The sequence below is a fragment of the Diabrotica undecimpunctata genome, chromosome 9 (genome assembly GCF_040954645.1).
Source record: "Diabrotica undecimpunctata isolate CICGRU chromosome 9, icDiaUnde3, whole genome shotgun sequence".
Classification (NCBI taxonomy): domain Eukaryota; kingdom Metazoa; phylum Arthropoda; class Insecta; order Coleoptera; family Chrysomelidae; genus Diabrotica; species Diabrotica undecimpunctata.
In genome coordinates, this window is record NC_092811.1 from 2,335,633 (window position 1) to 2,348,887 (window position 13,255).

Consider the following 13,255-nt stretch of genomic DNA (forward strand, 5'->3'; position numbering starts at 1 on the left):
TGCTTAAAGTATCTGCATTTAATTTTGAAGGTACCAAATATGTCCAAAATCGTTCTACCGGTGCTCCATTTCGACAATATCTAAATACTACAACCATTTGTGATTTTGCTGAAATGTCTGTAGTCTCGTCGGCCATGACAGCTAGATATGGAGATTCCCGAATTTCCTCCAAAATTTTATCCTGGCATAATTCCAACATGCAGTCCAAAATATCATTTTGAATTTCTTTAGAAATGCCCTTAAAAACCGTCGATTCTTCCAAGTGTTGTGCTAAAATTTTATCCAATTCAGCAGTAAAATTTATGAGGCCGCGAAAAATTCCAGGATTGTCGGATGTTTGTGTCTCGTCGTGTCCCCGAAGCGCCAATTCGAACACTACAAAATTTTATGCAGTCTATAATTTTTGAGAGAACATACCTATTTTTTGTTACAGCTTCATTGAATTTTTGAATATTTATCCAGTATGCAGAATCTAACTGTTCTTTAATATTCACGGAGCCTAATAAAGCATATTCCATTTGATTGTGCAAATGATGCTTAGAAGTTTCGTGCTTTTTTATTTTATCACTTAAATGTACTAAGTCTGTTACACCAACTTGCGTCCATGACTTATCACCTCCAAAGAGTACACAAGGAAAACAGAAAAGAGCGTTTTTTCTGTGCAGCCACATATCCAACTATTTCTCGTATAAATATCGCAATTAAATTGTCGTTTGTAATTTTTCCCTCGGCTCGATCCTTCTTTTACGATTTTAATATCCGGCAAAGGACGTCCTTTGCATTTTAATTCTAGTTTTTCGTCATAAGAATATTTAAAGAATCTCTTAACATTAATCAAATTATAAATAACATCCATCCTGAACAGCACTTTTATTCTCATATACTTAATATAAATACCGAATTACGTGCAGGACAACTTATTTTAACAGTCGTCGCGTCGCGATCACCGATTATTTAAAATTACAATAAACGTAGGTTTGTACACACTAGTTCGAACTGCGACAAATGCAGCTCAAATATTGCTTTCAGTCGTCGCCGGAAAAGTGTAGGCGAGGGGTTAAGCGGGTGTTATCGGGGATATCTTTAACAGTTCACAGCTCGGAGTAGCACCGGTCCGGTCAAATAAGTGGGACTTGCTGTCGCTATGAGATGCGACGGACGACAGATTAAAATAAAGGCGGCTATGCACGAAAACCATCTAAATGAATTTAAATTTTATAAGTAGTGATATTTTTTATTTAATTTTCAAAGTAATTTTGTTTGGATTATTTTGGTGGTTCTGCAGCTCCGCAGGACTTACATACCAACCGCCACTGTCTTCTGGTGATGAAATTGTTAAAAACTATAAATATTAATGAAAATAAAAAGTAATTATTTTCAAGTATTGATAAATTATCTATTCGGCGGCAAAGTTTATCTGTATACATTTAGCAACCTTACTAATTATGGCAGGAAGTACTAGCCCCCTAATCATAAGCTTGAAGATACAGAAAGCGCGTCATTTTCAATTCTACTGTCAGGTTGTATGAAGAGAAAACGAAAAAGGCCTACACGAAGAACAAAACATCAAATACTCCAGAATCCTGAGAAGAATACGAAATAAAACAAAGCAGTTGGTAAGAAGAACAAAAAATGAACACAGAACAGTCTACAAAGAGGATGGAAAGCGACTTCTACGGTACACAAAAATAAATATGTGTTTTTCTAGAGTATTTTTTGGTGCTGAATCCAAATCCGTTAGATTTTTTTCCGTGAAGTTGCTGGTCCTAAGACGATGTGTCTACGAGGACCTGATGAAAGCAACTGATTGAAATGGCAATCTTGACAAGTTAGGACGGAAGTCCGAACAAAACAGTCAGTGTAACTTTATGCGTTAGTCCAATTAAGACAGAAGCTATTTAAAAATTGAAAAAGTTAAAACAGTAGCAACCATCAATGTTGTTGTTTTAAGTAGTTAATTTGTCCTGAATTTATTTTTAAGAACATGGTGGGAATGGTTTTATTGGCAGATTGGACAATGTAACTTTTATCAAATTCAATAAACTTAACTCAAAATTAAACAATCTCATCAAAAATAAATTTAATTCTTCAAATAGTAATAGCAATACCAAAAGTAAATTCTCTAATTTTTTTTTTCACCTAAGATTAAAAAATCTCTCTTCAGTTACCTTCGACAATAATGAACTTCACCTACTAAATCTAGGTCTCAAATACTCCATTCCTCGTAAGGTCTCTGAAAAAGACCTTCAGAGTCTCTCCATTGAGCTGGATATCATCATTCAAAATCTCTCTGTTCCATTAAATCAAAAAACTTCAATCAGAAACTCCTGCTTTAATACTATAAACAAATTCAAAAACAAAAATTCATCCTCTAATTCTTCAACAGTAGTTAATACCAACACCCCCTCATCTTTTAACTTTTCTTCTATCGACCAGAATATTCATTTCACACCTAATTTTCATAAACTCTCTCAAAACAAACGTAATGAACACCTTAAGACCCTCAAATTGACAAAGGTAACTGTCTAGTGATTTTAGATCAAACTTCATATAATAATAAAGTTTCTACTTTCCACAATAATAATAACTTCACTTTACTTACAACAGATCCCTCAATAAAGTTTATAAATAAATTAAAAGGAAACATCAAACATTTTACAGACTTCTTCTCAGAACATTTTGCACCATATTACAAAATTCCAAGCAACCCTCTGACACCCAGACTGTATGGTTTACCCAAGATACACAAGGAGGGCATTCCCATTCGTCCAGTTGTTAGTTTCATAAACACTCCAGTTTCCATCCTATCAAAATTTATATTTAATCTTATTTACAACATGACGAACTTCACCCCTCGATTCTCAGTCAAAAATACTAGTCATCTAGTCAATATCCTACAACACATTAATCTTCGCCCCAATACCACTATGCTTTCATTTGATGTTAGCAATCTATTCATCTCTTTTCCTAAACAAGAAACAATTAATCTGGTTCACTCTAACTGGCTAACTCTAACCAACTCCATTACCTTATCTACCTCTAACTCCATTATCCAACTATGCAGAAGGGGTGATAAGACCTCCCTCTGTGATACTCCAGCTTCCTGGGTTCCTTGTTCAAATAAAACTGGTCTTATCTGGATCCGGTCGCTTAGGAACGAGGAAATAAGTTTCGTCATGGTCCATATCTACAATATCTCATTTTTTATGTAAATCCTCTTTATACCGCACTGTCAAAAGCTTGGCTTACATCCAGGAATGCTGCTTATTGTTGAATCCAGCTGCTATGTACTCTGTAAGTCTAAGTAGTTGTATGTTGAGCTCTGAATACGAATTGTGCTTTGATATTAATCTTAGACTGCTTGTCTCTGATTGGAGTCTGGTTTGGGTGATTCGATCTACTATTTTGTTAACTTCTGAAAGTAAGCTAATTGGCCTGGAATTTTACGGAAATAAAATTCCAGGTTTTGGTATGATAGTTACATGGGCTTACTTCCATCGGTTTGGAAAGAGCTGCTTTCGAAGGGAGAGCTCAGAGCTTCAGAGCTCTGTTAATGATTTCGTCTGGACCAGGTGCTTTCTTTGGTGAACTTTTTCTGATGAGTTCGCTTATTTCTCGGGGTGATGTAGGATTTCTATTTCTTTTTCTTCTGCTTGTTTGTAGTTCCGATTCTTTGACTTGTCTATGTACTCGTCTAAGTAATAATTCAGTTTACACTCTCTCAGGAGTTCTTCACATCACCTTGGTTTTTCCTTTTACCTCCCCGTTTTCGTTTTCCTCCCCGTGTAGTGGAGGAATTGGTTTCCTATCGTTCCTTTAAGTTCTTTGGGGCCTCTATATTTCTTGCATGTTTTGACCCCCTCCTCCATTTCTTTTATGTAATTATCCTATAATTGTTTTCTATATTCTGGTAATGCCGGTTTGACTTATCGATTTAGTTATATCTAGGTGCATTATCCAAAAGATAACAGTCGTCAGCAACTGTATTAGGGACATTTACGTTTATCATGGTATATTATAAGAAAACTACAGACCTATAAGTCTTCTTAGTCACCTATACAAACAAGAATAGTAATAAATCGTGTTTAGAAAAAACTTGATTTCTAAGAGTCATTAGAGCAAGCAGGATTTCGTACCGGATTTGGGACAAATGATCACCTACAGAGCATTAAAACGGTAATAAAAAACTATCGAATAAAATAGACCACTCGTTCTAGCTTTTGTAGATTTCCCTAAAGCCTTAGACACGGTGACAAAATCCTGGAAGCACTAGTCCGACAGAGTGATACCTTATCGCCTAAACTGTTTAATGCAGTACTAGAATATGTTTGTAAAAAATTTAACTGGAAAGAGAAAGGCGTGAACATTCACGGTTGAAGATTAACAAATGTGAAATTTCCAGACGACATAGTTTTGTTCTTGGATAACCTCAAGGAGTTATGTATAATGTTACATGAACCTCAGTTAGTGTGTGCCAATGTGGATCTGAAAATAAACATCTCCAAAACAAAATTGATGACAAACCTACTACTTAGCGGAAATATCAATATTGGAGACAACGAAGTAGAGCTGGTGGAAAACTACATATACCTTGGACACGAAATAAAGATCACAAGAGACAACCAAACATGCAGACTACGAAGAAGAATAAACCTAGCATGGGCAGCCTATGGAAACCTCAAAGACATCTTTAGAAGCGATATACCAATTTCTTTAAAACGTAAAACATTTGGCCAATGTGTGTTGACTGTGATGACCTATGGTGCCCAAACTTTGACATTGACATACAACTTCTATAACGTTGCAAATAGCCCAGAGAAAAATGTAAATGTCAATGCTGGGTATATCGCTTCGTGACCGAGTTAGAAATGTAGACTTAAGACGAACACCAAGACTTACCGATGTAATAGACGAACACCAAGACTTACCGATGTAATTTCCCCAATTGCCTGAAATGAAACTTGGCCGGACACGTCGCCCGAATCAGTGATGAAAGGTGGACGAAGAGATGGCTTGAGTGAAGGCCGAGATTAGACAAAAAAAGTAGAAAAAGACCCCCTACTCGTTGGACTGACAATCTCAAGAAAATGTCAAGAAATTGGATGAAAAGTGCTCAAGATAGTGCACAATGGACAAAAATAAGGAAGGACTAGTGAACAGTGGACTCAAAGGGCTGGCTGATGATGATATAAGCATTTTTAATAAAATAATTTGTTTTAGAGATTTCTTAAACCAGTAAAATAATATAAAATATACAACTATGTAAAAAGTAATAGAATTTGACAGAAAACGATCTAAATACGACATCGGTTTGAAGGTTTATGTTTGCTATATTAAATGTATGATATGTGTTGTTTTTTACTTGAAGACGTCTTAAGACAGTGTTTTCCTAGCATCACGACACCGTTCAGTGGTATTCGACCATCAACAACAAAATCGATACGTACACGGTATGTGCATTTTCTGAAAAAAAGTAATTGACACCCACCTTGATGATATCCGTAGCGGCGTAGTAGTTCTCCGATATGATGGCACCGTTCTGGGGCAGCGTGCCGTTCTGAACGTCGTAAGTGGGCGGCGGGCGGGAAGCGGGAGGAGGCGGCGGCGTCATGTTGTAGAATGCAGCTGCCGGAGGCGGTTGCGTCGAATATTTCATTTCCTCCGGAAAACTGTTGACACTCGTGAAATCTGAAAAAAGAAGAAGATATGAGGTTATGCTGGCCTTAAATTAAATGAGTTATAGGGCAACGGTTTTAGAATGTCATAGGACGTTATTCGTTGCTGGGAACGGAATTTATTATAAGGAAAATGGTAGATTTAACAGATATTAGAGTCTTTTTCTTTCATGGAGATATCTATAAATTGTTGCGTTGTAAGTTAACCCTTCATTTGTTGATGTCATTTTTGTGTGTTAATAAATCACTATACAGTACATTCAACCAACTTACATCTCTAAACGATTAATGGAATTCACAGACAACCTTTCGTTGTAGTAGAAGGCACGGTAAACTGCACTGGAGTTCTCCATAATCTTTTTTTGTTTAGAATATTTTTGCCTGTATAAATAGTTAGAGTTAATTTGTATAAAATGAGGAGCAAATTTTTAAATGGAATTTTAAATATTATTGTTTATTTGGCTAATAATAAATGTATAAATATAATGCTTAACCTGCTGTACAATTATTTTGTAAATAACATTATAATAATGTCACTGATTATTTAAATTTATAAATCATCATCATCGTCACTAAATTCACTACCGCTTCTTCTTCTTAAGGTGCCGTGCATTTCTGCGTAGGCGTCCACCGTACATCGTCTTGTCAGGTGAGATGTTAAATAGTCAGGATTAAATAATTCTGTTTTTAGCAGCATTGCGAAGCATTTCATAGCTGTGGATTCCTGTCCATTGTCGAATATTGCGCAGCCATGACATTTTTTTACGTCCCAGACCTCTCCTACCCTCTATCTTCCCTTCGAGTATCAGTTGCTGAAAAGTATATCTTTCTCCTCGTAATATGTGTCCCAAGTATGCAGTCTTCTTACTTTTTACATAACTAAAAAGTTCCCTATCCTGTAAGCCCGCTCTTCTGAGTACTTCCTCATTTCTGACCCTGTCCGTCCATGATATTCTAAGCATTCGACGCAGGCACCACACTTCAAACACTTCAAGTTTGTTAATGGAACTGGCCTTTAACGTCCATGCTTCCATTCTGTAGAAGAGAACAGGCCACACGTAATACATAAGCATCTTGTATCGGAGGTTGAAGTCCAATTTGCGATCAGTCAGAAACTTCTTCTTCTTGCAGTACCGTCTCCTATCGGAGGTTGGCTACCATCACAGCAATCTTTACTTTGTTGGCTGCAGCTCTGAACAACTGTATTGAACTGCACCCATACCACTCCCTTAAATTTCGCAACCAGGAAATCCTCCTACGTCCCACATTTCTCTTTCCCAAGATTTTTTCTTGGATTATGAGTCTAAGCAGAGAGTACTTTTCTCCTCTCATTATGTGTCCCAGATATTCCAGTTTTTTTGTTTGTATGGTTTTTATGACTTCGCATTCCTTCCCCATCTTCAGCAGAACATCTTGATTTGTTACTCTTTCTGTCCATGGTATTTTCCACATTCTCCTGTAACACCACATCTCGAATGCCTCAATGTTTTTAATGTTTATCTTTTTCAGTGTCCAGGCTTCCATGCCGCACAACAGAACGGAGAAAACATAGCACCTTAACATTCTCGTTCTTAAGTTTATATTTATGTCCCAGCTGCATAGGAACTGTTTCATTTTGACAAACGATTGTCTCGCTGTCTCTATTCGCCTCTTGATTTCTCTTGTCTGGTCATTAGTATCAGTGAAGCAAACCCCTAAATAATTGTAGGACTTAACTCTTTCAACTGGCTGATTATTTATAGTTAAATTCACATTGGTGAATAGCTTCTTTGTTACAATCATGAATTTAGTCTTTTTGATGTTTAGTTTTAGACCATACTTTTTGGTATGGGTGTTTATGTTTTCCATCAAAAACTGTAAATTTGCTAGGTTATCTGTTCCTATTAGCGTGTCATCAGCGTATCGTATATTGTTAATTAACTCTCCGTTAATGTTCATACCAATGTTTTGGTCTAGGAGCGCTTCCTGACATATTGTTTCGCTATATATATTGAATAATAGTGGAGAAAGCACACAACCCTGACGCACACCTCGACGAATCTCAATTTCTTCGGTTAACTCATTATCAACTTTGATTTTTGCTGTTTTTCCCCAGTACAACCTGGATATGATGTTAATGTCGCGACTGTCGATGTTTTTGCTTCTTAGGATTTCATACAGCTTTTGGTGTCTGAATTTATCGAAGGCCTTCTCAAAATCTATGAAACCTACGTAGGGGTCTTGATTTACATCCAAACATCTTTGCATTAACACACTCAGACCAAACAAAGCTTCCCGTGTTCCCAGTCCACCTCTGAATCCAAACTGTGTGGCGCTTATGTCCTCTTCTAATTTATTAAATATTCTTTTGTGAATTATTTTTCAAAATACTTTTAGTGTGTGGCTCATCAATGCTATAGTTCTGTGGTCTGAACACTCTCTGGCGTTATTCGTCTTCGGGATTGTGACAAAAGTAGAGGAGAGCCATTTCTTTGGTATGATGCCTGTTCTATAAATTGTGTTAAAGAGGTTCACCATTATTTCAAGTGCGTCGTCGTCTATTAGTTTCAACAATTCTACAGGAATTTCATCTGGTCCTGCAGCTTTACCCCCTTTTGTGTTCCTTATAGCACATTCTACCTCACTTTTTAGGATTTCAGGCCCTGTTGTGTCGTCTGTAGGTTCTGCCACTGCTATTTCTGGTCTTTCGTCTGCAAAAAGTTCTTCAATGTATTCTGTCCATCTTGCCAGTTTTTCATTTAAATCTGTAATTATTTTACCTTTTTTGTCCTTTACTATGGATGCTTGTTTCACTTTTTTACCTGTTATTTCCTTGATCTTTTTATGCATGTTAAAGCTATCGTACTTTCTTACGAAGAAGAAACTTACGAAGCCCCAAAAAAGCATTTCTGGCTTGTTCAACTCTGCTCTTTATTTCATTCTCGGGGTCCCAACCCTCGTTCAGCAAACAACCCAAGTATTTAAATTGCCTGACCTGTTCGATTTCTTCTCCAGAGACATATATTATTGCGTTGGGGTAATCATTTCTACTTATAATCATTGTCACTACCGCTACCATTATGTAAATCTATAATCACTCGATTAATCTCACTAATTTTATTTTCCCGGATCCACCGCTCTTCTATTAATTTTTCACATTAATTTACAATTTTGGCCCATATTGCTGGAGTTGCAGTTTTAACCCTTACGCTCCATACACTCACAAGTGTGAGCGTCTTATTTATAAGTGACATTAGCTTTAAAATATCATTTTGCACCAGTTGCTCCTCTACGACACGATAGTGGGTGCACGTGTCTATCATATTGTGGCGGGAGATTACCGAAAATTTGCTTAGATCTGTATGATATTGTTCATTGAATGGTAACGACTTTTTGTCAAGTGTGTTAATATGGCTTCTAGACGTAAGGAAACATTTTTATTTGTTTTAAAATATTTATTTTGGTGGATAGTCGTCACAAATTGTGTATGTTTACCTATTTAGCCAAAATCATTCAATACTAATTTGAGGTTACAAATCCACAAACGTGTTTTGAAGAACAACACGTTTGTGAGGGCTAGGAGTGAGCGGTGTCAATGTAAGTTTTGAAGTGCTTCATGTTTATGTGGGCCGGGAGTAAATGGTGTAACAATGCAAAAAAAAATAAATAATGATTCAGTGAACAAAACTGATAACAAGGGTTTCTTTTTCAGGAACAATATGATGTATATATAATATTATGCAAGAATACTATTTATTAAAAAAATGTAACAAAATATGCAAAACTATGGGTTAATAACTTATATATTTATTTTATACTAAAAATTTAGCAAAGTGTTAAACATTATGGAGAACACCAGTGCAGTTTACAGTACCCTTTACTAAAACGCAAGGTTTTCTGGGAATTCCGTTAATCGTTTAGAGGTGTAAGTAAGCATTAAAATTTACGAAAACTTAATTAAGATGTTGACAAAAAGAGTTATCTACACTATAATAATGGCCAAAAAAGACAAAAATTGTATAAAAAAATTTGGATAGGAAATAAAAAGTTTGACAAACAGTGAAACAGACAAATTATAAACTGTTGAATTTCTGCTTAATACATATAGGCTATATAGTTTTTTGATAGAGACTCTTTCTATAATCCTGTCAATGAGTTTACATAATATTTCGCCACTTGCTGCACAAATCAACCCTATTTTTGAAATTCCACGCAAAACATCACAAGTGCGACTTCGTAGCATCTCTAGTGGTCTTATTAACTCACAGAAAAAAACACAGGAATATTCATAAGACATTTCTGAGAGTGTCGAGATGTTGGACGTGCTGTCGTTTACCTGGAGCTCTACAGGTCTCGACATTTACATTTGAAACGTCTGCTTTCTTCCTCTCTTCGCTTAATTAACAACTTCAGAAATCTCGTTTTGTAGAAATTTTCGTAGGTAGATACGAAAGTGAGCAGATCCGGAACGAAAGAGTTGTACGAAATCTCGAAAATAGAACAAGAGATACATTTCGATGGTAATTGATTATAATTTTATACATGTTTGTTATATTTTATAAGAAACCATTGAAAACAATGAATTAAGGGAGGTTTTGAGATAAAATTTCTTCCTTTCGGATGAATAGTCTAACCTAAATAGGAAATTCAAAATAAATATACACATAAACTAACTTTTAGACCTAGAAAGTTGATTTCTTCAATTTAAAATAAACTTTTAAAAACAATAAAATAATCTATAAATATGTTTAAATGTTTTTGGTTACTGTAACACCTATCGAAGAGTTATTTGTCGGCAAGGCATTAAAATTCATTAAAATTAAAGGAATTTTACAAGGGGTACACAAAAATGTGTATGCTTCTTCTTCTTCTTTTTCTTCCTTCTTGTGTGTAGGTTTTAAAGACTGTTTCTTCTTCAAGATTAGCCTTCTAAATTGTTTAAATTATGGCACCATCTTTTTCTTGGTCTTCCAATACTTCTTCGTCGATTTGGTGACTTATCTCGTGCTATTCGTACTATTCTATCCTCTGCCATTCTACAAATGTGTTCGTTTCACTCCTGTGTCCGTTTTGTCACCTATCCATTTATGTCTTCTATATTGCCTGCTCTTTTTATCTTCGCTTCTTTCCCCATTAAACACTTCTGTGTGTTCGTTTCACTCCTGTGTCCGTTTTGTCACCTATCCATTTATGTCTTCTATATTGCCTGCTCTTTTTATCTTCGCTTCTTTCCCCATTAAACACTTTTCCCTAATATTCGTCGAAGTATTTTCATCTCTGTTGTTTCTAGTAGACGTCTCGTTTTAGATGTGTCTCCGCCGTGTATGTTAATATAGGTCTAATTGCTGCTTCATAGATTTTTGTATTTGTGTCTTGTCTTAGAACATTATTATATTAAAGAGAAGTGGGCTTAACGAGTCACCCTGTCTGACTCCACTTTGTACTGAGATTAAAATTAAAAAAATATTACTTTATTAATTTAAAATATTATACGAGGATACAAAAATGTTCTACGTTACAAAAATGGATAACAAAATATCGAGAGGAGGTGGTAAAACTCGTCTTAAATCTAAAAATATACCTTTTTAATTTGGGTAAATTCCCAATGCCCGCACAGAGAGTTCATCACTGTCCTTTTCTGAAAGGAATAAAGGTGCTTAACGAATACTATTTACAAACAATAGCCCGCTTTTTACTTTACCTAATCGTAAATTTCATAGCCAAATACAAAGATAACAATTACACTTCCCGACCTTCAATACAAAGGTACATATTAAACTATAATTTTAAGCTTTTGAAGAGATTTCAAGTAAAATAAATTTATCAAAGGAGCATCAAAAATAACAGATATAAAAACCAACTAACAAACTTAATCAAAATATAAGAAAATATCACAATAGTGTTACTAAAGTCCTACCAGAGATCTAGAGAGTCATTAATATTTTATTATCGATAAGTCGTCAGGACTTAATATAGTTAGAAGGATGACAAATTCTTTTTATTCTATTTTTCAGGCCTTTGATGATGTTAATCTTCTGCTCATCCGGATGATATGAGTGAAAAGGCACATATCTACCTGAGAATGTTTTCTTTCTGTACCAGTCCAACCTTACTGTATTATCCTCATGTCTGGTTACATTGGTGTCGAGGAATGGCACCATATAATAGAGTAAGGTTGGACTGGTACAGAAAGAAAACATTCTCAGGTAGATATGTGCCTTTTCACTCGTATCATCCGAATGAGCAGAAGATTAACATCATCAAAGGCCTGAAAAACAGAATAAAAAGAATTTGTCATTCTTCCAACTACAATAAGAACATCAAGTTACTTTATGAGATTCTTAGAAAAATTCACTACCCTAAGATGCTGCTCAACAAACTACTCTTCCAAGATATGCTAACGGCAATAACACACCAAAGACAAACATTAGATGAAGATGTTCAAAAGACGCTGGTATGTTTAGGAAACTAGACCGAAGTGATGTGGAGATCAATACAAGAAAAATTTATAACATATATTAATAAAAGATGGTCCCCACCTCAAAAACCATCATGCAAAAGTTGCAATGCCAGAGTTGTAGGCTGAATAAAGTTCCATGTTATAATCACACCAAACTTTCTAAAAAATGATTACTTGAAACATTAAAATCATTTTGCATTAGAAAACAATATTATTGCAACAGTTTGGCGAAAGAAATGGGTCATACAGTATTAAGACTTCCTCCTTATTATTGCATGTTCAATCCGATTGAACACATATGACATGAGCTAAAAGCATCGGTAAGGAGAAGTAATGTTTCACTAAACTCACCCTAAATTCATCTGTGGTTTGTCTAATCGAATTAAAAATGGCGAAAATAGCCAATGACAGCTGAAAAAATAGTAATGCCCATGTTCTAAAGATGGAAAGATCTTAGATAGGTTGCTCAAAGAAACAATTATTATAGATCTAGATAACGACAGTGAGAGTGAAACTGACTTGTCCATGTAATTTTTTTTAAATGTAAGTACTTTTGAATTGTAAACGTCATAAAACATCTAAAAAATAACAAAGCACCTGGCACAGATGGAATAACTGCAGAACTGATAAAGAATGGTGGACATGCGCTATGGAGGCGTATCCATAAACTAATCGACCGCATGCAAATGGACACTAGAAGTCATCCCAGAAGATTGGAAAGTGGGAATTATACTTCCTATCGTCATCTACAAGATATTATCAGGAATTATATATAGCCGCCTGGAATCGTTTTGGGAGGAGATTATTGGTGAATACCAATGTGGCTTCAGAACAAAGAGGTCAACTATTGACCAAATACATATGTTAAGAGGTATACATGAAAAATGTGTTGAATATAACATACCTATTTACAACTTGTATATCGATTTCAAACAGGCGTTTGATGGAGTAGATCGACAAAAGATGTTAAAGCAACTATCTATGTTAGGGATACCCAATAAGTTGGTTAAACTTATACGAATGACTCTGGAGGGTTCCAAAGCTATGGTGAGAATAGATGGAGATATGACGCAGACCTTTGATATTGAAAATGGAGTTAGACAAGGGGATGCCTTATCAACAACACTTTTTAATCTAACTT

General features: G+C 35.4%; 1 protein-coding gene across 1 annotated transcript in view; it reads right to left on the reverse strand.

Annotated features, from left to right (window-relative positions):
• The window catches only part of LOC140449405 (discoidin domain-containing receptor 2-like), a 1,157,947-nt gene that overhangs the window by 135,813 nt on the left and 1,008,879 nt on the right, over positions 1 to 13,255 (reverse strand). Inside the window, exon 9 of the mRNA XM_072542564.1 lies at positions 5,489 to 5,688. Within this exon, the coding sequence (XP_072398665.1) occupies positions 5,489 to 5,688 (200 nt within the window). The remainder of the gene's footprint in view (positions 1 to 5,488; positions 5,689 to 13,255) is intronic.